The 25,740-nt window shown below is 51.1% G+C and overlaps 1 protein-coding gene across 1 annotated transcript in view; it reads right to left on the bottom strand.

The window, feature by feature from the left end:
• MDGA1 (MAM domain containing glycosylphosphatidylinositol anchor 1) overlaps positions 1 to 25,740 on the bottom strand; it is a 900,569-nt gene that overhangs the window by 577,542 nt on the left and 297,287 nt on the right. Inside the window, exon 2 of the mRNA XM_086925579.1 lies at positions 5,231 to 5,370. Within this exon, the coding sequence (XP_086781705.1) occupies positions 5,231 to 5,370 (140 nt within the window). The remainder of the gene's footprint in view (positions 1 to 5,230; positions 5,371 to 25,740) is intronic.

Below are 25,740 nucleotides of genomic sequence, written 5' to 3'. Positions count from 1 at the left end.
ATATTATTTAAAACGGTTGTTCTGCTCATCTGTAAATTAGATAGACATCGCCACCATGTGGCAGCTGTCATAAGTGCAGGGGCTGACAATTAAGTGCCATTGCAGAGTACTGAAAACATCCGGCTCAAATTAAACACTGTTTATTACGCAATTTACCTCAGGTAAGCCTGCTAGGAATTTACAAAGACATTCTTGGCAGGCAAAGCCTATTTATGAGCCCAGAGATCTCCACAATGGGGTAGAAAAGGGGTGTTGCGTGGGACAGTTTCCCTGGCACCTGTTGTGAAAACCAAACGCATGAGTTTTGGTAAGCATTCCTACCATTCTCTCTGAAGACTTTCCACCCTTGCAGTGGTCAGAGACTCACTCGAGCAAAAGACTGGGGTTACTCACCTTCCAGAGTGGGAAGGGGAATGGGTAACCAACAGATCTAATTGAAATCTATTACATTTAGACATAAATCATCAGGTGGGAATATGTTGCAAGAATTTTTCAAAATGACTTTTTGGATTGGCTTAATAGAATACTTTATAAACATACAAGCACATTTAAACTGAATCACCTGGCTGACAGGGAGCCAGAGTAGATTTTTAAGTAGCCTGAAGCATGATTGCATTTCTTAAGATGAAACAAATTTCATACAATAGCATTTTGCAATCTTTGAAAGGGGCTATTTGATTTCTTGGGGTGCCCAGGTGTACTTACTTTCCATAGTCCAGTCCAGAATGAATGTAAGCATTAGCAAATGTACCTCCACGTGCAAAAGACAAGAAAGTAAAGATCCTGCATATCAATTTGAGATGGAAAAACAGGCTGTGGTGTTTTTTTCTAGAGCTAGTTGTGAATCCAGCATGGTGCTTACATTTGAAGCTACCTCTACTAGCTCAGGGCAACTGCCCAGCACTGGCCACCAGGTATTGTCTCCTTTCCTCAGTTTATTGTAAATGGATAATATTTTGAATGTATACATTTTTCTATTTTTGAGTTGCATTTGGGGCTGGGGGGGTCCAAGGCAGGATCATGATACCTATACAAGAATTGAGAGTCATCTGCATAGAAGCATTTATTACCATTAAACATCTGCAGCAGGAAGTTGGGAGGACACAGGTAAAGGTTAAACATCAGGTGAGAAACTATGGAATTCAGAGGTACTCCCCAGAGAAGGAATTTGGGCGAGGAATGAAAATTCCCCTACTTGATCATTTGTGTTATTCCAAGCAAAAATAGAGGAGAACCATAAAAAAATGTGAAGCCTCCGATTGCAAGGGATTCCAGATGGTGGAGTCGAACTATATGGTTGATATCGTCAAAGTTGGCAAAGAGGTACCATATAATCAGGACACCTCCATTGTGGTCATTGACCATCTTCGGATGGTCCTCCTAAGGTGACCATCAGTTTGTTCCCAACATGATCTGACCTGGCTTGTAGAGGGTGCTGCTGGTTACGTTTCACAAACGTTGGTAATTGTAAGCAACAGCCAAACCACCAGTGTACTGGACACCAGTGTACGGGAGCAGCAGTGAACAACCACGCCTGAATCTGGAGGGGCCAGTTCTCAGAGCAGCTGCCTCTTTATGAAGCACTGGAGTCTGACACAATGAATGTATAACAGTGCATACAGCCCATCTGCTAAATTCTTTATATGGAAACAGCAAGAATGTTCTTACATTCTTCCTATGAAAAGAGAGCATGGAACCTAGTGGTGATGCTTCGGTCGAAGGCGATGAGTTCAGATCAGTTTTGGTACCCTGCCTTTGCACTGAGCCTAAGGGTTCAGGAAGGATTCCCATCTCCAAAAGCCAGGAGGAGTCTAGACTAAGATGCGCTCTGATGTTAACCCACATCCCTTCTTGCTCATCAATCCTTGGAGAACTGATGGTTCCGAATATAGGATCCGTCTCTATACCATGCAACTTAGTTTAAGCGACTATCACTCTAAAGTAAAGGGATTCCGTTGTGAACTCTCTGAAACTTAGAGACGAATGAAGATTCAAGTTTGAGAAATTCAGAGGTTGACCTGATATGCTGCCCGTATAAAAGACCTTTACCCAAAGATCCATTACTTGTCCATAAAGTTTATCAAACTAGTGCACTCTTGCAAACGCATCCTGGTCTGCCAAATACTCGGAAAGTTTGGTGCTGCAGAAATTCAGGGTCGCGATGACTCTTTCCTTCATGCCGGAGTGCTGTCTGGGTTTAGGCCCTGTATCCGTATCCAACCAGTGTTGGAGATGGTGTTGGGTGGTTTAACCCGTTTGCTGCTTCGAGCATTCCGTGCCGGGGCGGAACGCTCCATTAAGCGGGCGGGGCCGCGTCGGCCAACGGACGTGTGCAGTACTACCGAGGTAGTGCTTGCGACGGCTGTTGGCCGATAGAAACAGCAAACGGGTTAATGAAATCGTGCCTGAGTGATATGTGTCACTGCTCAGCCTCTCTGAGTGCACACTTCAGCCCTAGTAGGGGGTGTCGAGGGCGTAGAGCTGGAAGCCTTGATTAGAACAAGAGACGACGCTAACTCCACTCAACAGCACCCAAAGAACAGTAAAGGGCGCGCACATGTGGACATCAGTACGGGCCACACAAACGGTAGTAGGTGATGTAGAAGAGCGCGTATCTTAACATAAAGCAGTACGTTCACTGATAGGGACCGCAATGTCATCCGCCAATCAGACAAATCATTGCTCGAGGCATTGATAAGGAGCCAAACTAGAACCCTGTTCTATTATCTGTGTCTAAAACACTTCAGTACACGTGGTTTCTGTCAAGTCCTCGGGTCAGGAGTTGAGGCTACCCACTGGCCTGTTCGAATGCATGGAGCCCCCACTTCAGACATCCGCCTGAACGCTACATGCATTACAATCCAACTGTATGTTTCACCCATCCAAGTTCTACAATCCGCTGCTTTCATTTCAGCACACAAAAACAGTTTTTTGTAAAAACAAAATGCCTTAGTGTGTTTGATGCCACAACAGCATCTCTTAGCGCTGAGCACTGGATTATTCCGACAAGGCATGTGGATTAACCATTACTACTATTGTAACTTCTCTCTTTCTATTGTTATCTTTCTGTGCATCCTTCTCTCGCTCTTTCTCTCTATCTCTTAATGTCCATGCTCTGGTCCTTTCCCTCTCATTCTCTTTTATTCTCTCTCCTTCACTACCTCTCTCCCCCCTCTCAACTTCTCTTTTCCTCCCATGCTCTCCCTTATCCCACCTCCCTGGTGTCTTGGGCTATGCTGGTCTGTCTATTTACATCTCATACCCTCTGCCCCTCCCCCTTCATCCAGAAATGGCGCAGCTTCACACATTGTTAGCAACAGCCCTCTGTGTGAAGTCTGCAGAAAGACAACAGTGGGGGTGTTAAAATGTGTCTGCTGCCTGGAAAAACATATCCAAAAGCGACAGTACCACATTGTGCACATTGAAATGATGTCAGGGGGGAGGAGGGGGCTTCATTATACTTGTCTAAATCATATGCAACAAAGTAAAAACAATATTTAAGAAATCAGCTGCTGTGCCTCATAATAGCGAGCGTCGGTGATGTCCAGTGCAAAAACCAGTAGGCTTTCAGAAGTCCTTTAAATTGTAGGTCTACAGCTCCCAAAACCAGCTGCCCCATCCTGTGTTCTTTCCATTTCACCTCTATGACTGACTCTTGGCTATACTGGAGGGACCCAGGGGCGCCCTTTGTGTCACAAACAATACTATTGGCACAACAGATGTCCCACTCTCCACTTCCTTATGTCACTTCCTGCCTTGTGCCCTCCTGTTTCTAAATGCTAGGATCCGGCAAGGCTGCACTCAGGAGACAAACTAGTGGTCCTCCAAAGAGGTACAGGGACCCAAAAGAAGGTCAGTGACCCCCAGGTACCTGAAAGCTCATTGTATTAAACTAAGGGCCTGAATTAGATCTTGGTGGACGGGTTACTCTATCACAACGGTGAGGATATCCTGTCTGCCGAAATAGAAATCCCATAGGAGATAATGGGATTTGTATTTCGGCGGACGGGACATCTGTCACCAAGGTGATGGAGTAATCTATCCGCCAAGATCTAGATCAGGCCCAAAGGCTGTCAGAGCACAGCAAAATCTGAATGTTTCGTTTCATGAAAAATTTTTGGTCACTTTGATCCTGTGAAAGAATTCCCTGATGAAGGGCGGATGTCATAAGAAGAACACGCCGTTTCGGCAAGTCACTGGAGAGTGGACGTATTAACTAATATGCGTTCAAAAAACTTGATAACATTATTTTTAATGGAATAAAATAAATTGCTTTTATAACTGAATCTTTCTAGATGGACTTTCTTCCTTGATATGGGCAGTCGATCACCTTCATTTGATGGTTTATTTCACAGTTGGTAAAGGTTTTCTTTAAGCTGGTTTAGGATTTGATTAAAGCCTGGGGTAAAAATCGAAGTTAGTAGAAGAGTTACGCTTAAAATTACTTCTGAAAACATTTTTGAAAAAGAAAGAACATAAACAGATTCATTGAAAATTGAACACTGCTTAAAATATATATATTATTTTAAATCAAATAGATTTGAGTTAAATGTAAATTGTCATGCATTGTATAGTAAAGTATGAATGTTTCATTTTAAAGATTTGCAATTAAAACATGTGTATTGAATTGTAGTTCTCTGAAGTGTTGAAGTGTAGAGAGATAAAAGGACAAGGATGCTTACCAAGTTCCATAATATTACTGCAACAAAGAGAGCTATTACTAGGGAAGGATTTGGGTCCTCCACAAGTACTAAGGCTGCAATCTTTGTCTATAGTTTAGTGCAGATGTGCTCCTTTGGAGATAATGCAGTGACGCCAATACACTGTTCAGTAATCATTACAGATGTACACACTCACACTATTAATCCCAGGTATATTTTTAGGTCTGCCCAGGTCACCACCAATCCCTGAAGGGTCCTTTCTGCATGGCTACCTGTGCACAGATATCAGGATGAGTCTGCACAGGTATGAACCCACACCTGGGCATAAGTGATCACATGATGCAACCAACTCAAAGGCTCTTACCCAAGCTGCAGAGCAGCAGACCTGGCAGTAAACTCCCCCAGTCCATTACAGCGTACAGTGAGTAAGACCCAGGCAGTGAGGCTCGCTCACTGCAGACGTCCATAAACCAGGTACTCCAAAACGCAAACATCCTGCAAGATTAAACGGGGTGGCCATCACCCATTATCTAAGAGCATGGCACCGTCTGGAAACCTCTGTCGCTTACCTGCGGCCTCGGATGTCCCGTCACCAGGCACTGCAGGACCAGAGTGTCGCGCTCCCGGATGGTGTAGACCCTCTCGCTGATGTTGTCCTCCTTCACCACGCAGGCCTGCCCGGCATGGATGATCTGAGCCTGAGCAGGAGCTGCAACGAGAAAGAGAAGAGGGACTCAGTGAACCACTCGTGCATGGTCAGATCCAGCAGATGCACACTCAGAGGCATTTTAGGAGGGTCAACTGTTAATCGCAGCCGCTGACGTCAGCAGTCAGAGAGCAGCTGCACAGCCTTGACATGCAGTGAAGATGTACGCAGCTGGACAGGGAAGGAGAGGGAAATGAAGCAGAAAGACAGAAGGGGACTCACAGGGAGACACATATTCAATGCACTGTCAACCACTAATAGAGAGGGAAGCAAGAGGCTGAGAGAGGGGACACAGCACAGGAATGCCCAAAACAAATCTAGGACAGCAAATTTCAAGTCGGTGTGAAGGCTAGACCTGAGGTGGGCGGGGCATAGACAGACCATTGCACATGACCTGGGGTGGGCGGGGCATAGACAGACCATCGCACATGACCTGGGGTGGGCGGGGCATAGACAGACCATTGCACATGACCTGGGGTGGGCGGGGCATAGACAGACCATCGCACATGACCTGGGGTGGGCGGGGCATAGACAGACCATTGCACATGACCTGGGGTGGGCGGGGCATAGACAGACCATCGCACATGACCTGGGGTGGGCGGGGCATAGACAGACCATTGCACATGACCTGGGGTGGGTGGGTGGGGCATACACAGACCATCGCACATGACCTGGGCGGGCGGGACAGAGACAGAACATCACTCATGCCTGGATTAAAGCACTGCTACCAAGAGCTTACTCGCCAATGTAACACCGTCAGACAATTCAGGCTTTTTTTTGCAGTTTTATATAGCGCAAACTTGACCCGAAGGTATTGGAGTACTTAACACGAGAACCAGTTACATTAAACATTTATTTTTTTGTAGGCACAGGGAGAAACGGGGCCACATATAAAAATATAGCATTTTGCGATGACCAAATAGCGATATTTACTGAATTTCTGTTTGGTAATCGCAAAAGGCTATGTTTGGAAGGAATCATCAAAGATTTTGCGATTCCTTAATATTACCCAATAGCGATTTTGTAAAAGGCGAATTGCAATTAGGTAATATTACTCCATTTGTTCCTTTGGACCAAAAGGCCCATAGGAGCGAATTATTTTGCATTAGCTAAATTGCGATGACATAATTGGTAATCGCAAATTAGAGAATGCAAAGCTAAGAGTGCCAAGGTGCCTAAGGCACCCTGAAGCACCCCCCAAAAAAACAAAATGTGCGCATGTAAAGTGAAATCATGCTCTACGGGAATCTGTGCACTACGTGGCACTTTAAAAAATAAATTTTTGAGCATTTTTATAAGTTTGCACATAGTTACCATTGACTTGAAGTTGATGGTAGTTGCAATTTCCTAAATGCACAGTTTGCATTTGGAAAATGCTTCATACATGTGCTTATAGAATCGGAAATTAAGATTCCCTTTTTGTGTTCGCAATTTTAAGTAATCACAAAAAATTGTAATTACCTAACTTTGCAACTGTAAAGCCTTTCATACATCATGAAAGGCTATTTTGCATTCGTAAACTGCTGAATTTTGTGATTCCCACTGTTTATCAATGTAAAATTGTTTCATGCATGTGGCCCAAAGTGATTTGCCCAAAATCTCAGGATGGTAGTGAAACTGAGACTGGAACCCGATTACTCTGTTCCAAAGTCAGCAGCTCTGGTTGTTACTCCACATCCTCTGCCAAGCTCTCTTTAACCAATAGCGCTTTGCAAGCAGGGAGGTTTTACGATATTCATAGAGGCAGTTGAGTTTTGCTAATCAGGAATGTCTTGTAGTAATATAAGTTAAAAAGATAAAATCATGGAAATAGCTGAGAGGAACTTGAGGACAATAAACTTCCTGTAGGTTAAGGATCTTGTTGTTAAACTTCATCTTTGTTACACTTTGTTTTAATGTTTTTTAACAGAATGTACGAAGTACTTGTTTTGTCTCTGTTTAATGTAATGTAATGTGTCTTGTAAAGCGCACTGCTGCCCTGAGGCGTCGTGGCGCTGTGGACCGCTGGGGAACCCGTCCTGGCTATCCCTGTGAGATGGTCCCTACTGGGTATCTCCAAGGTGAAACCAGGCATCCCCGGCGAATGTGGGGGGCCGTTGTAGAGATGAGGCAAGCTAATGCCCAGAGTTGCCGAGTGTGATCACTGGTTAGAGTAGGCACCAAGGCGAGAATTATCGAGTCCGTATGACCCTGGTCCACGACCCTGCCGCGTCGGGAATTGAACCCTGGTCCCGGGCCGTCCTCTGCTTCCGGGTCTGCCGCCTCTAACCAGTGAGCCACACCACTCCACACCCCATGGGCATGGAAAGACTTTTAGCGACGCATGTATGTGGTCTTGTAATGTATGTGGTCTTGTAAAGCGCACTGCTGCCCTGAGGCGTCGTGGCGCTGTGGACCGCTGGGGAACCCGTCCTGGCTATCCCTGTGAGATGGTCCCTACTGGGTATCTCCAAGGTGAAACCAGGCATCCCCGGCGAATGTGGGGGGCCGTTGTAGAGATGAGGCAAGCTAATGCCCAGAGTTGCCGAGTGTGATCACTGGTTAGAGTAGGCACCAAGGCGAGAATTATCGAGTCCGTATGACCCTGGTCCACGACCCTGCCGCGTCGGGAATTGAACCCTGGTCCCGGGCCGTCCTCTGCTTCCGGGTCTGCCGCCTCTAACCAGTGAGCCACACCACTCCACACCCCATGGGCATGGAAAGACTTTTAGCGACGCATGTATGTGGTCTTGTAATGTATGTGGTCTTGTAAAGCGCACTGCTGCCCTGAGGCGTCGTGGCGCTGTGGACCGCTGGGGAACCCGTCCTGGCTATCCCTGTGAGATGGTTCCTACTGGGTATCTCCAAGGTGAAACCAGGCATCCCCGGCGAATGTGGGGGTCCGTTGTAGAGATGAGGCAAGCTAATGCCCAGAGTTGCCGAGTGTGATCACTGGTTAGAGTAGGCACCAAGGCGAGAATTATCGAGTCCACTGACCCTGGTCCACGACCCTGCCACGTCGGGAATTGAACCCTGGTCCTGGGCCGTTCTCTGCTTTCGGGTCTGCCGCCTCTAACCAGTGAGCCACACCACTCCACACCACTACTTTAAGAGTACAAAGTTCACCCTTACTTCGCTGTGTTCCTGTTTCTCAAGCTGACGAGGCTGTAATCATTAGATCTTACCGTTTCTGCCAAAAATAGATTGAAAAACGCTAGGGAGCTACAAAGGAAGTTGATTTGTTTTTAATGTCTTGTTGATCGTATTAATAATTGATGTTGTTTTATGAACTATGTATATGATAAATATATATGATATAATATATAAAAAAAACTTCTACTACTAGGTCAAGGCTAGCAATTATTTACAAGAGTGTGAAAAGGAAAGTGTGAGCTAGGAATGTAAAGCGCTGTTGACTTACACACCAGTATCGGTGGGGGGGAGGGGGGCCTCACCTCACATGGGGCCCCTTGGCAGCTCTGCAGAGGGCCAGCGTTAGTGCTGGTGGCGCCCAGTGTGGCAATGTTTGTTGGCACCCCCAAAGACCACCTCCGCCACGGATTCCCTCACTACCACCCTTTAACAGTGCCCCTCAAGTCTCCATAACCGCTCTCTTTCTCAGATGCGTTTTATAGCGCCTCTCATACCAGTGTAGGGTGTCTGAGCACTTTACGTCTCACACACACTACACAGAGACAATCACTCATAGTGTGTAAATCAGTGTATAGGAAATGTTACATAAGACAGAGGAGTGCAAGGCGTAGAAGTCACATGTCATTCATGCTGGTAGGCAGGACAGTTTAAGAGTCCTTGGTCTGGAGACACACTAAGAATTACAAAAATTCCTTAACAATCAGAATGTATTTCTATCCAAGTGAACCTTTTTTTCAAAATTAGGATAATGAAAGACTGGGGAAAAATCATAATATGCTAATCTACACCTTACAGTTTGCATGACACTCTTTGCTGGCAGTTAATAGCTCACTGGTCTATGTTAGGATTTTAACTTATAAACTGCAGGTAACAAAGGATCTCTGAGACAAAAGCGGTAACCCACTGGCCTATTTACATTATCTGCACTTTGCGATCTGCATGGTACACATTCTTTGTAGCAGGAACATTAACCCTGTGCGCTACCTTACCATGAGTCAAAACTTCCACTAGACAAACCTCCCATCTCTCTCTAGGAAGAAAATAAATCACCGGAGTTATCTTGACATTTTTATTGTTGCCTGAAAATTGCGAGAGGCCAGGAAAGAGGCAGCAGGTGCTTTTCAAACAATAATATACTTCAAACACGACACCTCTACCCAAAGTCAGCGCCTGGTGCGGGAAACAACCTTTACAACGCAACTTTTACAATGCACTACCATTACAACGAAACTTTTAGAACTCAACATCCATTACATCGCATGCCATTACAACGCAACCATTACAACGCATGACACTACAACGCATATCATTACAACGCATGTCATTACAACGCAGTCATTACAACGCATACCATTACAACGCATACCATTACCATCCAACACTTACCCTACTGTTGCATCCCCTGGAGTTAGAATAGTAATTTTTACCCCTACACTATCCAACACTTACCCTACTGTTGCACCCCCTGGAGTTAGAATAGTAATTTTTATTCCTACACTATCCAATACTTACCATACATGCAATGTAATGTTATGCTTTGTAAAGGTATGCGTTGTAAAGGTAGTATGCGTTGTAATGGAATGCGTTGTAAAGGTAGTTTTTAAAAATTTGTTGTAATGGCATGCGTTGTAATGGAATGCATTGTAATGGATGTTGCGTTGTAAAAAATGCATTATAAAAGTATGCGTTGTAACGTCATACAACTGCCTGGTGCGGTTGCACCGGTCGCACCTAGAGCTGGCCCTGTCTATTTAATAGCAATACCAAGAGGTACATTAGGGTGTCGATTACCGATGCATATTAGCATCTTTCAAGGATGTCATGTGGCTCCAGGTCACACAGAACACCGTTTTCCAGTCCTGGACTTCCACATTACAAGTTATTGTAGGCCTTGATTCCCTCCAAATGGAAACAAATAGAGGAAAGCCCTGCTTCATATGCTTTGTGAAACTATACCCAGAACCAGTAGTGGCCCGTGGTGGCCGTGCTGCCAGGCGGTGACGTGGGGCGGGGGAGGAGGAGGGTGGGGGTAGTAAAAAGCGGAATACAGCAGCACAGAGGTAAGTAAACATACAAATAAATTAAACAAAATTCGTTGTGTGTACTGCATCGCTAAATGTGATGCAGTGCGCGCAACGAAATTCGTTTTAGTGATTTGTTTGTTTACTTACCTCTGTGCGGCCGTATTCCGATTTTTACTACTACCCACCCTGCCCCACGGCACCATCCGGCAGCACTGCCACCACGGGCTGCTACTGCCCAGAACTGGATGAAATGTAGACCCTGCCTCGGAGGAGTGCTGGGTGTTGCAGCCCGGGGATCACACACCTGACATGAGACCCACATGCCACACAGGATAACTTCAGCCAGGCCTGGGTTGTTGGTGCTTCTTATGCGGCTTCAGGGCGCGCTAAAGTTCTGTGTGCTTTGGATAGATGATCTCCTCCCCTCACTTCCCCGGTGGTTGCCGTTGTTGGGGTCGTCAACGTGGAAATTGAGGTCATCGAGTAGGGCGCAGTAGTAGGAGTCGATGGTTGGAGGGTGATAAGGTTGGAGAAGACATCACAGAAAACTTGTCAGGCCCGGGGTTCTGTATATGAGGATACCCCTTATCGTGATCTTGGCTTCCTGCTGTAGTTGGAAGTTGAGGTGTTCCATGAGAGCCATGGGGTCGTCGTTGCGTATGGTGCACTGAGTTTGTCGGAGCAGTCTCAGTCTGTCATCTTGTTGCTGCCGGGAGTTGCAGTGGCAATGTCTGGGTTCAAGGAGGGTTTGGGCCATATTTCGGTGAAGAAGGCAACGTCAGTGGAGGAGGTGGTGATGGTGTCCCACATTTCTGTGGCATGTCTGCAGATGGATCGGGCATTGGGCAGGATGCATTGGAGCGGCTCCAGGTTGTTTTTGGTACTCTTGGCGGAGGCGACGAAGGGTCCAGTGCGGGCTGGCAGTCCTGCATTGCATGTGAAGCATCAGGTGAAGGGTCCCTTGGTTGATCATGGGGAATTCATTAAGCAGCTGTTGTTCTCTTGACTGGGGTCCAGCGACAGGGGCTCCATGGTGGTGTAGCGGCGGATGACGGGAGGGCCAGGGGTCCTTGCACTGGACACAGTCCAGGTGCAGACGGCACAGGCGGGCTTGCCTTTGGTGTGCCTTCAGCAGGCCAGCGGTGTGGCCACTCAGCGGGCTGCATGAGTAGTCCTGGGAGGTGGGAGAGGCAGGCGAGGAGCAAGAACCTGTGGGAGCGGTAAAGCGATGGCAGGGGAGGTGGCGCAACAAAGTAAACAGAAGGTGATAGTACTGAAATGAAGGCGAAACTGAAGCTAACTAATCAAACTAAGCTCGAACCCCAAATAAACCCACAGAGCCCAACAGCATTAAGATTTAGGAATTAAGATTAGCCCCAATTACCTGGAAGCGGTCGCTCTACAGCCGGACCGAGCCAGGAACCTTGAGTGCAGAGGACAGTTGCCTCATCACGAGGCGCTAGGCAGCTAGGTCGTCAGGGGAGCGGTGCACAAGACCCTGGGATCATGGGCTACACACATCAAACATGGCTTGTATTGTTTAAAGCACTCCCAGCACGCACACGGGTCATCCGACCAAGAGTGACACGATCCTGGAAGCCAGGGTTTGTAGGTGCTCAACACCCCGTGGAAGTAATTATGAAGTCCCTAATCCATTCCATTAACAGAATTATCACAAGATATGACCCAAAATAACACATATGGAGGAATGAGGATTTACAGCATGCAACAGTATGAGTAAATGTACTTTGAGCCCAATCAGGAGTTTCTTTCATATCAGCTTCACAAAGCTGGCCTGTTATTGACTGCAAAGTCACTACTTCACATGCCACATGCTGCTAGGGCCAGTGGTACGATAACACATCCTAGGCAGCTGCCTTATGGTACCACCACATATTGCCACAAGAGGGTGCCAGAGCGCAACAAATGACCGAGAGATGTCTTTGTTGCTAGAGTAAAAGGAGAGCTCAAATTGCAATGCATCATGTTGGCTAGGGCCTTGCAGTCCATGCGCTGGGCCCCATCCTGCAGTCGCAGGAAAAGGGGGACGTACCTGGTTTTGCTAAACTCTGCCGCTCAAAGGACATGGGAAGAGAAGCAGTTTAGACTTTCTATATTCACTTTATGCTGTAATTCCATTCGTGATTTGATTACTGCCTTCACAAGGTGCTTATAAAGAATTCCAGCCGCACTCAGCTTATGGCAAATAACATTTTTCATATTTATTTTAGGCTTTCATATTCAGTCACTTTCATTTAATGCCAGTCATACAGTATTTACATTTAACACAGACTATCCATCATATTAGGTGGCTCTCTTTCAGCTTTATACTTTCATGAAGCAGCACATCCCAGGGCCTGGGCTTGTGGTGGTCCATCTTAATGAGTGACTGGAGGCCCCCCAGCAGGCCCCCACTCCCCCACACCACCACCATGGCTACTGCTTTAATGCAATAGACACCAACGTGCATTCACCTCTATTCTGCATCAAGAATATATTCTCACTCTAGGAAAATCCATCTACTTTTGTGTGATTCCACCTTTTTTATCGATTTGAAAGTATGGATTTTTGATCAGTGCTGTGAGCTGAGGTGTGACACACAGGCCTCAGTCCCACGTGCTCTGTAAATGTAGTATACCTTTGGTCCCCCAGCATAGCTCCTACTATTGTAGGCCTGTCATGATTCTGTCCAGGCACTAGGGTACATATGAGGTTATTTTGTTTTTTTTCAATACCCTTTCTATCACTTCATCATTTATCTTAATTTTTACTTAGGAACTTTTGTTTAGAGTTCTGGTCTGCAGTGTAGTGTGGGACACAGCTCAACAGGCGTTTCTGATGCCACCGTCCATTTTAAAGAAAATACACCTAAATTTACAAATTGGCAGCGTTGGTGCACATGGAGAGACAGAGAGATGATGCAATGAGATGGAGAGGCAATGAGATGAGGCATGGTGATGGAGAGATTACGAGATGGAGACACATTGAGATGTGACAAAGAGATGGAGAGACACTTATATGGAGAGACAATGATGTGAGGCAATGAGATGGAGAGACAGTGAGAGGGAGAGACAACAATATAAGGCAATTAGATGGAGAAACAATATGATGGAGAGACAATGGGATGGAGAGACAATGAGATGGAGAGACAATGAGACGAGGCAATGAGAAGGAGAAACAATACAATAAGATGGAGAGACAATGAGATGGAGAGACAATGAGATGGAGAGACAATGAGGTGGCGAGGCAATGAGACAAGACAATGAGATGGAGAGGCAATGAGATAGAGAGAAACAATGAGATGGAGAGGCAATGAGATGGAGAGGCAATGAGATGAGGCAATGATATGGAGAGGCAATGAGATGTGGCAATGAGATGGAGAGACAATGCAATGAGGCAATGCGTTGGAGAGACAACAAGATTGAGAGACAATAAGATTGAGAGACAATGAGATGGAGAGACAATGATATGAGGCAATGAGATGGAGGGAAAATGAGATGGAGAGACAATGGGATGGAGAGACAATGAGATGAGGAAATGAGATGGAGAAACAAGACAATGAGATGGAGAGACAATGAGGTGAAGAGGCAATGAGATGAGGAAATGAGATGGAGAGACAATCAGAGAGAGACAATGAGATGGAGAGGCAATGAGATAAGATAATGAAACAGAGAGACAATGGGATGGAGAGACAATGGGATGGAGAGACAATGAGATGGAGAAACAATACAATGAGACAGAGAGACAATGAGATGGTGAGACAATGAGCTGGAGAGGCAATGAGACAAGACAGTGAGTTGGAGAGACAATGAGATAGAGAGACAATGACAGAGAGACAATATGATGATGAGGCAATGAGATGGAGAGACAATGATATGACGCAATGAGATGAAGGGACAATGAGATGGAGAGTCAATGACTTCGAAACACAAAAAGATGAGAAAATGAGATGGAGAAACAAGACAATGAGATGGAGAGACAACGAGGTGGAGAGGCAATGAGACAAGGAAATGAGATGGCGAGACAATGAGATGGAGAGACAATCAATGAGAGACAATGAGATGGACAGGCAATGAGATAAGGCAATGAAATGGAGACACAATAGGATGGAGAGACAATGGGATGGAGAGACAATGAGATGGAGAGACAATGAGATGAGGCAATGAGATGGAGAAACAATGAGATGGGAAGACATTGAGACAGAGAGACAATGTGGGGGAGAGGCAATGAGACAAGACAATGAGGGGGGGGCGTGGCTTGGATGCCGAGGAGGTAGGCAGCGTGAGCTCGGAGCTCCGTGCCCGATCCCGGAAAATATCCTGAAAATCTGATCGGACCCCGATGTAACCGATATCATCCGGTACTGGACGGTACTGCGGAGGGTCAGGGACCCACGGAGGACGACACCGAGCCATTCCACAGCAGTATTTCGACTTTGAAAGTTGGACCCTGGCGAGAAGTTGCGGACCCCAAAATGGCGGCGAGGGCATGAGACTTGGAAGCGACGGAGACGTCTGCCCGGAGACCCACTAAAGACTGCTCCCTGACAAATTAGGGGTGTTGGCGGCTGCATCGCGCCTCTCCCCAGGTGCCGAGTGGACCTTGGGCGCGCCTTTGGACGGTGGCTGGAGACCGCCCCCTGGCAGGGGCGACGACAGTACGGTGGTGACCCGGTGACGAGCACCCCGGGCCCCTGGCACGACTGGCGCCGGCCGGGCTGCGATCATTCAGTGTTTCCTGCTTCTTGGAGACCACTCTGGACCCGAGAGCCCTGCCGGAGGGCGAAACCTGGCGGCACTCAGGGGGCGACCGGGAACTTATTCGGAGGCCATCGCTCTAGCCGGCCCAGATGGGGAAGCCGAAGGGGAAGGGAGATGGCGCGACCGATACTGAGGCTGCAGAGGGAGCGGAGCGAGACCAAGCGACATTGCAGCGGATGCAGGACCGTATCCTGGAGGCCATCGCCACCACAAAGGACGCCCTGCAGCAAGATATAGCTCAGGTGGCGACGGGCTTGGGCCTCCTGAAGGCCGACCACGACAAACTTAAGGACAGGGTGAAGTCCGTGGAGATCACGGTTAAGGAATTAGCCCCGGGCCAAACAACGCTGAAGGCCCAGATGGCGGAGGTGATGGACCGCCTGAAGGTGCTGGAAAAGAGGGCTGAGGATGCGGAAAACCGAAACAGGCGCAACAACGTACGCCTAGTGGGCCTGCCGGAAAAAATCGAAGGCGACGACATGGTGGGCTACCTCGATAACTGGCTCCGGACGGAGGTGGCACCGGAAGGATTGTCCCCCTTCTTCTCCCTGGAGCGGGCACATAGAGTTCCAGCGCGCCCGCCAGCCCTGGGCCTCCCTCCTCGCCCAGTGGTGTTCAAGTTGCTCCATTACCGGGACAGGGACTGGCTCCTACAGAGGGCGAGGGAGGCAGGGCCCTTCCAAGTGGATAACAACAGAGTCACCATGTTCCCGGACTATACCTTTGAGACACAGCGACTCCGGGCGAACTTCCTGTCCCTCAAGCGGGAGCTCCGCCAGGAAGGCATCAAATACTCCCTGTTGTTCCCTGCCAAGCTAAGAGTGGTGGTGGATGAGAAATCATTATTCTTCACGACCTCCGCGGACGCCTGGGACTGGTGGGACACTTATAAAGCGGGAACGGACGGTGCTAAGGCCAGGGAGGAGGAGGCTAAGGTGGCGCAACCGGTCAGGCAATCCCAACGGATCAGGAGGAACCGCAAGAGGACCGGAAAACCGTCGGTGTCGCAGACGGAGGCGGAGAGGCAGGCGGCACTACAGGCGGTAGTGGACTTATCTAGGACCGCCAGGAGTCGGTCCGGGAAGGGCACGGAATCGGAGGACCCGGGCACGGGCTCAGAGACGGGACAATCGGAATTTGGTGGAGCCCGGGGCCCTATTGTGACACCGCAGACTTCGGGGGAAATACTGGAGGCGTGTTGAACTGAACTGGTGGAGTGAACTCGTTGGTTGGACACCGGGGTACTGGGCCCGCGGCAGTGGAACGCTATTACTTGAGGTTTTGGGGAGCTGTAATGTGGGGATTGTGGGGTGGAGCGTGCGGGACTGATTTGTTTTGAGGTTATATCGCATTGAGCCACGCCTTACTGGCCCCTAAGGTCACCGCAGTGGGGACTGCGACCATTACCACCTTTCCTTGAGGGGTGGTCGGGAGTGTTGGTTTGGATGGGGGTACTTCCAGTTGCGGGGGGGCCTGTCCTGGGGGGGTGGGAGTTGCGAGCAGTTGGGGTTGCTCGGGGGGTGGTTGTTGTTGAAGGGGTTCGGCTTCCTGTTTGGAGAGGGTGGGTGGGTGGGCCCGTGGTCGCGGGACTTATGCGGACATTGTTCTTTGCTCCCTGGTCCGGTTGTGTAGGGGGGGATGGCTAGTACCGGGGCGTTGAAATGTGTGACCTGGAATGTGCGGGGTATGCAGTCCATGACGCGCAGACATAAAGTTCAGGCATACCTCAAGCGCAGGGGGGTTCATATAGCGTTCCTGCAGGAGACACATCTTAATAAGCAGGAAGGGGCCGCTCTGCAAAGGCGCTGGAGGGGGCAGTTATTTTACACGACATTTTCAGCTTTTGCGCGGGGGGCACTGATTTGGATACGGGCGGGGGTCCCCTTCCAGGTTTCAAAGTCATTGGTGGACCCGGAGGGCAGATATGTGGTGGTGGAGGGGAGGCTGAGAGGCAAGGTGATATCTCTCTGTAATGTGTATGCTCCTAATGTAGACCTGCCCGCCTTCTTGTCTACCATCTCGGGCAAATTGGCGGGTTATTTGGCAGGGCCGGTCCTCTTGGGGGGGGGACTTCAACTCGGTTGAGGATGTGTTACTAGATAGGTCCCATCCCCCGCTGCGCGCGTCCCCAGTGCACAGAGTCGCCAAGCGTAGGTTGGAATGGCAGGAGAGCTGGGCCCTCACGGATGCATGGAGGGCGTTGCACCCCACCACTAGGGACTATTCCTTTCACTCACACCTGCATGATCTGCATGTAAGGCTGGATGCATTTCTTTGTTCGGCGTGTGTGCTCCCCGCGGTGGGAGGGGCGGAATACTTGGCCAGGACGATGTCGGACCACAACCCTTTGTTGTTATCCCTGGAATGGATGGTGACTGTTAACTGCGTTCCAACATGGCGCCTGCAACCTGACACCTTAGATGACTTGTTATTCAGGGAGGCCTTGGGTGAGCGCATTGAGAGGTATTTTGAGGTGAACCGTGGCTCGGCCTCTACGAGAGCGGTTGAATGGGACGCGTTTAAGGTGGTGGTGCGGGGACACTGTATTGGGCACACGGCAGGGGCTCGGAAGACTCTGTTGGATGACTTAGATAAGGCTGAGACACGGCTGAGGAACTTAGAGAAGAGGCGCCCGAATCACCCTGGGCTGCAGGAGGGGCTTAGCGGGGCACGGGAGGGGCTGGCGGTAGAGCTGGAGCGGCTGCGTAGCTTTGACCACAAGGCGTACATGACAAGGGCGCATGCGGAAGGTGATAAGGCGGGGTCGATGCTGGCTTGGCTTGCTGACCCAGTCCGGAGGGGTGTGCCGATCATGAGGATCCAGGAGCCAGGGGAGGAGCCCTGCCACACTCAACCCGGGATCCTGAATAAGTTTCGTGCTTATTATGAGGGGCTCTATGAGAGTGGTGGAACGGGAGGGGCGGAGGAGCTTGAAGAGTTCTTGGACGGGTCAGGGGCGTAACAAACGCCCCCGCAGACCCCGCAGTGCGGGGGGGCCTCACTCTCTACAGTTAATGAAGGGGCCCCCAGGGGTCCCCGGCCCCCTCAGCTCTTCTGAGGGCTGTGAGAGAGGCCTGCACTGAAGCAAGCCTCTCTCTCTCTGCATCTGAAGCAGGTGCAGCCTGCTCGGAGCCCTTCGCCCCCTCCCTCTGACTGAAGAGAAACAAAGTATCAACATTGTTTCTCTTCAGTCAGAGCCGGAGGCAGTCCCAGAAAGAGGACTGGGGCCCCAGAGACAGCAGTCTCCACTGCTCCTCTGAGGCAGCACAGAGCCCGGCCCCCACTCTCTCCTCTCAACAAAGCGCACCCCACAAGAAAAGAGAAGAGACAGGGACAAGGATGGGGTGGGGGGCCCACCCCACAAGAGAAGAGAAGAGACAGGGACAGGCCCCCATCCGGGAAGAGACAGGGACAAGGATGGGGTGGGGGGCCCACCCCACAAGAGAAGAGAAGAGAAGAGAAGAGAAAGGGACAGGCCCCCATCCGAGAAGAGACAGGGACAAGAATGGGGTGGGGGGCCCACCCCACAAGAGAAGAGAAAGGGACAGGCCCCCATCCGAGAAGAGACAGGGACAAGGATGGGGTGGGGGCCTCAGAGAGCAAGAGCAAGAGAAGAGACAGGGACAAGGACGGGGTGGGGGGCCCACCCCACAAGAGAAGAGAAGAGACAGGGACAGGCCCCCATCCGAGAAGAGACAGGGACAAGGATGGGGTGGGGGGCCCACCCCACAAGAGAAGAGAAGAGAAGAGAAGAGAAAGGGACAGGCCCCCATCCGAGAAGAGACAGGGACAAGGATGGGGTGGGGGGCCCACCCACAAGAGAACAGAAGAGACAGGGACAAGGATGGGGTGGGGGGCCCACCCCACAAGAGAAGAGAAGAGAGGGTGGGGGGCCCATCCCACAAGAGAAGAGAAGAGACAGGGACAAGGATGGGGTGTGGGCCCCACCCCACAAGAGAAGAGAAGAGAAGAGACAGGGACAGGGCCCCATCCGAGAAGAGACAGGGACAAGGATGGGGTGGGGGGCCCACCCACAAGAGAAGAGAAGAGAAAGGGACAGGCCCCCATCCGAGAAGAGACAGGGACAAGGATGGGGTGGGGGGCCCACCCCACAAGAGAAGAGAAGAGAGGGTGGGGGGCCCACCCCACAAGAGAAGAGAAGAGAGGGTGGGGGGCCCACCCCACAAGAGAAGAGAAGAGACCGGGACAAGGATGGGGTGGGGGCTCCACCCCACAAGAGAAGAGAAGAGACAGGGACAAGAAGAGACAGGGACAAGGATGGGGTGGGGGGCCCACCCACAAGAGAAGAGAAGAGACAGGGACAAGGATGGGGTGGGGGCCTCAGAGAGCAAGAGCAAGAGACAGCACAGAGCAGTGCTCGGGACCCTGACAAGGGTGGGAGTGGGGGCCCCCAGACAGAGTATTCTCCAGGGCAAAGCTCACATGAGAAGGGACAAGGCAGCAAAATGGTGCCCTCAGGTAAGCACGCTTGTTAGAACACACCATGGGCGTCCGCAGGGAGAGGGAAATGGGGGGCCGAGAAGGGTGCAAGGCAGAGGGGGAGAAGGGTGCAAGGCAGAGGGGGAGAAGGATGCATGGTAGAGAAGGGTGCAAGGCAGAGGGGAGAAGGGTGCAAGGCAGAGGGGAGAAGGGTGCAAGGCAGAGGGGAGAAGGGTGCAAGGCAGAGGGGAGAAGGGTGCAAGGCAGAGAGGAGAAGGGTGCAAGGCAAAGAGGAGAAGGGTGCAAGGCAGAGAAGAGAAGGGTGCAAGGCACAGAGGAGAAGGGTGCAAGGCAAAGAGGAGAAGGGTGCAAGGAAGAGAGGAGAAGGGTGCAAGGTAGAGAAGGGTGCAAGGCGGAGAAGGGTGCAAGGTAGAGAGGAGAAGGGTGCAAGGCGGAGGGGAGAAGGGTGCAAGGCGGAGGGGAGAAGGGTGCAAGGCAGATAGGAGAAGGGTGAAAGGCGGAGGGGAGAAGGGTGCAAGGCAAAGAGGAGAAGGGTGCAAGGCAAAGAGGAGAAGGGTGCAAGGCAAAGAGGAGAAGGGTGCAAGGCAGAGAAGAGAAGGGTGCAATGCAAAGAGGAGAAGGGTGCAAGGCAAAGAGGAGAAGGGTGCAAGGAAGAGAGGAGAAGGGTGCAAGGTAGAGAAGGGTGCAAGGCGGAGGGGGAGAAGGGTGCAATGTAGAGAGGAGAAGGGTGCAAGGCGGAGGGGAGAAGGGTGCAAGGCAGATAGGAGAAGGGTGCAAGGCGGAGGGGAGAAGGGTGCAAGGCGGAGGGGAGAAGGGTGCAAGGCGGAGGGGAGAAGGGTGCAAGGCAGAGGGGAGAAGGGTGCAAGGCAGAGGGGAGAAGGGTGCAAGGCAGAGGGGAGAAGGGTGCAAGGCAGAGAGGAGAAGGGTGCAAGGCAAAGAGGAGAAGGGTGCAAGGCAGAGAAGAGAAGGGTGCAAGGCAGAGAAGAGAAGTGTGCAAGGCACAGAGGAGAAGGGTGCAAGGCAAAGAGGAGAAGGGTGCAAGGAAGAGAGGAGAAGGGTGCAAGGTAGAGAAGGGTGCAAGGCGGAGAAGGGTGCAAGGTAGAGAGGAGAAGGGTGTAAGGCGGAGGGGAGAAGGGTGCAAGGCGGAGGGGAGAAGGGTGCAGGGCAGATAGGAGAAGGGTGCAAGGCGGAGGGGAGAAGGGTGCAAGGCAAAGAGGAGAAGGGTGCAAGGCAAAGAGGAGAAGGGTGCAAGGCAAAGAGGAGAAGGGTGCAAGGCAAAGAGGAGAAGGGTGCAAGGCAGAGAAGAGAAGGGTGCAAGGCAAAGAGGAGAAGGGTGCAAGGCAAAGAGGAGAAGGGTGCAAGGAAGAGAGGAGAAGGGTGCAAGGTAGAGAAGGGTGCAAGGCGGAGGGGGAGAAGGGTGCAAGGTAGAGAGGAGAAGGGTGCAAGGCGGAGGGGAGAAGGGTGCAAGGCAGATAGGAGAAGGGTGCAAGGCGGAGGGGAGAAGGGTGCAAGGCGGAGGGGAGAAGGGTGCAAGGTGGAGGGGAGAAGGGTGCAAGGTAGAGAAGGGTGCAAGGCAGAGGGGGAGAAGGGTGCATGGCAGATGGGATAAGGGTGAAAGGCAGAGGGGAGAAGGGTGAAAGGCAGAGGGGAGAAGGGTGAAAGGTAGAGGGGAGAAGGGTGCAAGGCAGAGGGGAGAAGGGTGCAAGGCAGAGGGGAGAAGTGTGCAAGGCAGAGAAGAGAAGGGTGCAAGGCAAAGAGGAGAAGGGTGCAAGGCAAAGAGGAGAAGGGTGCAAGGAAGAGAGGAGAAGGGTGCAAGGAAGAGAGGAGAAGGGTGCAAGGCGGAGGGGGAGAAGGGTGCAAGGCAGAGTGGAGAAGGGCGCAAGGCAGAGGGGAGAAGGGTGCAAGGCAGAGGGGAGAAGGGTGCAAGGCAGAGGGGAGAAGGGTGCAAGGCGGAGGGGAGAAGGGTGCAAAGTAGAGAAGGGTGCAAGGCGGAGGGGGAGAAGGGTGCATGGCAGATGGGAGAAGGGTGAAAGGCAGAGGGGAGAAGGGTGCAAGGAAGAGAGGAGAAGGGTGCAAGGTAGAGAAGGGTGCAAGGCGGAGGGGGAGAAGGGTGCAAGGCAGAGGTGAGAAGGGTGCAAGGCAGAGAGGAGAAGGGTGCAAGGCAGACGGGAGAAGGGTGCAAGGCAGAGGGGAGAAGGGTGCAAGGCAGAGAGGAGAAGGGTGCAAGGTAGAGGGGAGAAGGGTGCAAGGTAGAGAAGGGTGCAAGGCGGCGGGGGAGAAGGGTGCAAGGCAGAGAGGAGAAGGATGCAAGGTAAGTGTTACTTATAACGGCTGTATTGGTGACAGTGGCATAACAATCGCCCGCATCCCCTGCAGTATGGCGGGTCGCTGGCCTGAGAGCTCTAGACTGGCACGGAGAATGGGAGGGGGGCCGCCTCCATGTAGTTTGCAGGGGGGCCCCCTCATGTTTTGTTACGCCACTGGGACGGGTTACAGTTCCCACGAGTGGAGGACTCGGAGGCGGAAGAGCTGGGTCGGCCCATTTCCCTTGGAGAAATAGGTTGTGCTGTTAAGCAAATGGCTAGAAATAAAACCCCGGGACTCGACGGGCTACCAATCGAATTTTATGGTAAATACCTAGAGAACCTTGCCCCACGGCTGCGCGAGGTGTACAACGAGGCACAGGTGAGGGGCCGACTCCCGGGCTCCATGTGCGAGGCCCTCATGATCCCGCTCTTGAAACCGGGCAGAGAGGGCGCGGCTCTGTCCTCGTATCGTCCGTTGTCTATGTTGACGACGGACTACAAGATCCTCAGTAAAATTCTGGCCAACAGACTGCTGGTACACATGACAAGCCTGGTACACCGTGACCAGTGCGGTTTCATACCGACACGCAACACCACTCATAACATTCGTAGACTCACGAGACTGATGGGTGTGGACTGGCCGGATCGCGTCTCCCCATTTGTCCTCTCCATTGATATTGAAAAGGCGTTTGACAGCCTTGAATGGGGATACTTGTATGAGGTGATGCGTCGATTCGGGCTGGGGGAAGGATATATAAAATGGACCAAGGTCCTGTACACCGAGGCGGTAGCGAGGGTCCGGGTGGGCACGCTGATCTCTGGACAATACCCGATCAGGCGTGGTACTAGACAGGGTTGCTCCCTATCCCCGCTCCTATTCGCGTTGGCGATGGAACCCTTCGCGGCGGAAGCCAGACTGGGCCGCCACTACGCAGGTTTATCATTTCGGGGGAGACCGCAATTCATCTCCCTGTACGCAGATGACCTGCTGATGTTCCTGGCCGATGCGGACCCCGAACTCCAGGGGGCGCGGCAGCTACTGGGGCAGTTCGGCCGGTTGTCGGGCCTGAGGGTCAACTGGCCTAAATCCTGTCTGTTCCCCCTGAGGCCGGGAGAACCGTGCCCACTCACTGCCCAGGAACTCCGGTGGGAGCCGCGTTGCCTGCATTATTTGGGGGTCTATATTTACCACACCCCGTCCGACCTACTGGATGGCAACATCACTCGCTGTATTAACGCCCTGCGAGGGTCCATGGACTTCTGGGCAACTCTGCCGTTGTCCCTGGCTGGTAGAATCTCCTTGCTTAAAATGATAGCCCTGCCCAGGCTTTTGTACTATTTTAGGACGCTCCCGGTGTGGGTCCCGAGCTCGGTTTTCAAACGCCTGAGGTCATTGGTCATAGCTTTCTTGTGGGGCACGGGAAGGAGGCGTATAGCGCTCGACACTCTGTTGCGCCCCAAAGATGAAGGGGGCATGGCGGTGCCGGATTTTGAAGGGTATTACTTAGCCGCGCAGCTGCAGACTTTTACTCAGGAGGTGGCGAGAGTGTATAGAGGCCCCGAGGACGCGAGGATGGAAGGCACCCCGCGACACGTTCTGGCGTATATTACGCTGCACCAGAAGCTCCGGGTGGGAGACCTGACGGTCGAGGAGCAGACGTTCCGGCTTTGCTGGGACCGGGCCCGTAAGCGGGCGGGTGCCCGCCTTATGTATGCCCCAGAAATTCCGCTGGGGATGGTCACCGCCCTCCCACATGGAGGAGACTGGTCGCGCTTGCTAGGATGGGAGGAGGCGGGAATACAAATGCTGGGTGACCTCTACGAAGATGGGGTACTGCTGCCGTTCCAGGACCTGCAGGAGCGATTTGACCTCCCGAGGGGCGACTACTTGCTCCACGCGGCTGTCACGGGCGCTATGCGGGCTCACTGGGGGGAAGGGCTGCAGGAACCGGGCACCTCGATGGCCTGCCAGTACGCTATGATGGCGGCGGGTACCTTTAAGGCTGTCACGTGCCTGTACTCTAGGATGCTGCGGGAGACCTTGCAGCCTTTGGCAGCCCTGAAGGCCAAGTGGGAGCTGGACCTTCAAGTAGAGATACCAGACACGACCTGGGGCCAGCTGCTAAGACGGGCACGGAAGAGCTCGAGAAATGCAAGGTTTCAATTGATTCATTTTTATGTCCTTCACAGAGCATACCTTACCCCCGGGAAAATCCAACAGTATTTTGGGGCGACCGACGCTGCTTGCCCCAGATGTAATACAATTGGGGCGGATTTGTGCCATATGCTATGGGATTGCCCCTCTCTGGGAGACTATTGGCGGAAAGTTGGGCGGGCCCTTAATGTCGCAACGGATAGGGATATCCAGTTTACTAAAGCGGTTGGCGTCCTTCATTGGTTCCCGCACACGCCTAGGAACAAGATGACTAGTAAATTTATAGATTTAGGGCTTATTCTGGCCAAGCGGGAGATCACAAGAAACTGGAAGTCCAGAGTGGGGCCCACGTATAAAAGGTGGTATGGGGAATGTCTGAGATGGGCCGCGTGTGAAAGCACCCTACGGTACCAGATGGCCTGGAGGTTGAATGACGAGAAGGCTCTGGAAAGGGCGACTGCGTGGGAAGTGATGGTGCAGGCGCTCCGGGATGTGGACGATGTGGGGCAGGATGACGAGAGCGAACTGGACGGGGCAGACCCTGACACTACACAGGAAAACACACCTTAGCGAAAGATTACTTCCTCCTGCAACACACAGGACACTTTACGGTTGGCCCAGCGCAGAGCGACCACGGGGGGAGGGTGGGTAGGAAGCTGTTTTGGAGGGATGTTGGGGTACCGAAATTTGGGGAGGGGGAGGGGTGAAAATCACAAAAGCAACCCAGGATTATTTGCCTAATGAAGCGAGCAGACGTTGTAAGGGGCTACGAGAAATGGGCAGGGGTGAGATCACCCACGCCGAGGTCGAGGGGAACCCCCCAGATGGAGTTCGGCTGGAACATACTACGCCTGTACATGTTGTAATATTGCTAATACTTATATTGTCTGTACATTTCTATTGGTGATGCAATAAAAATGATGTTAAAAAAAAAAAAAATGAGACAAGACAATGAGATGGAGAGGCAATGAGATGAGGTAATGCGATGGAGAGACAATGAGATGTGACATTGAGAGGGAGAGACAATGAGATTAAGAGACAATGAGAGGGAGAGACAATGAGATGAAGCAATGAGATGGAGAGACAATGAGATGGCGAGACAATGAAGTGGAGAAACAATGAGACGAGACAATGAAATGAAGATGCAATGAGATGGAGAGACAATGAGATGGAGAGACCATGAGATGGAGAGACAATGAAATGGAGAGACAATACAATAGCGAGACAATGAGGTGGAGTAACAATGAGATGGAGGGACAATGAGATGGAGACACCTAGAGATGGAGACACAATTAAATTGAGAGACAATGAGATGTGGCATGTCATGTGAAAATGCACCCCTTTCTCCACAGTAAATTGCACATTCTGCTCGCCCCACTTAATTGTGCATCTCCAAAGTAAAACCATTTACTCAACTTAACAAACCTTGAGCTGTACATACTTGCCATGATATAGGGGGTGGAGCGCCTCGGCCCCAGCAAGTATGTATTTTAGGGGCCCGCCTTAGGCTGGGGGAGGAGCCTCGAGGAGTCCCT

The sequence above is a fragment of the Lissotriton vulgaris genome, chromosome 6, assembly GCF_964263255.1.
Source record: "Lissotriton vulgaris chromosome 6, aLisVul1.2, whole genome shotgun sequence".
Lineage (NCBI taxonomy): Eukaryota > Metazoa > Chordata > Amphibia > Caudata > Salamandridae > Lissotriton > Lissotriton vulgaris.
This window is presented reverse-complemented; position numbering and strand designations above follow the sequence as displayed.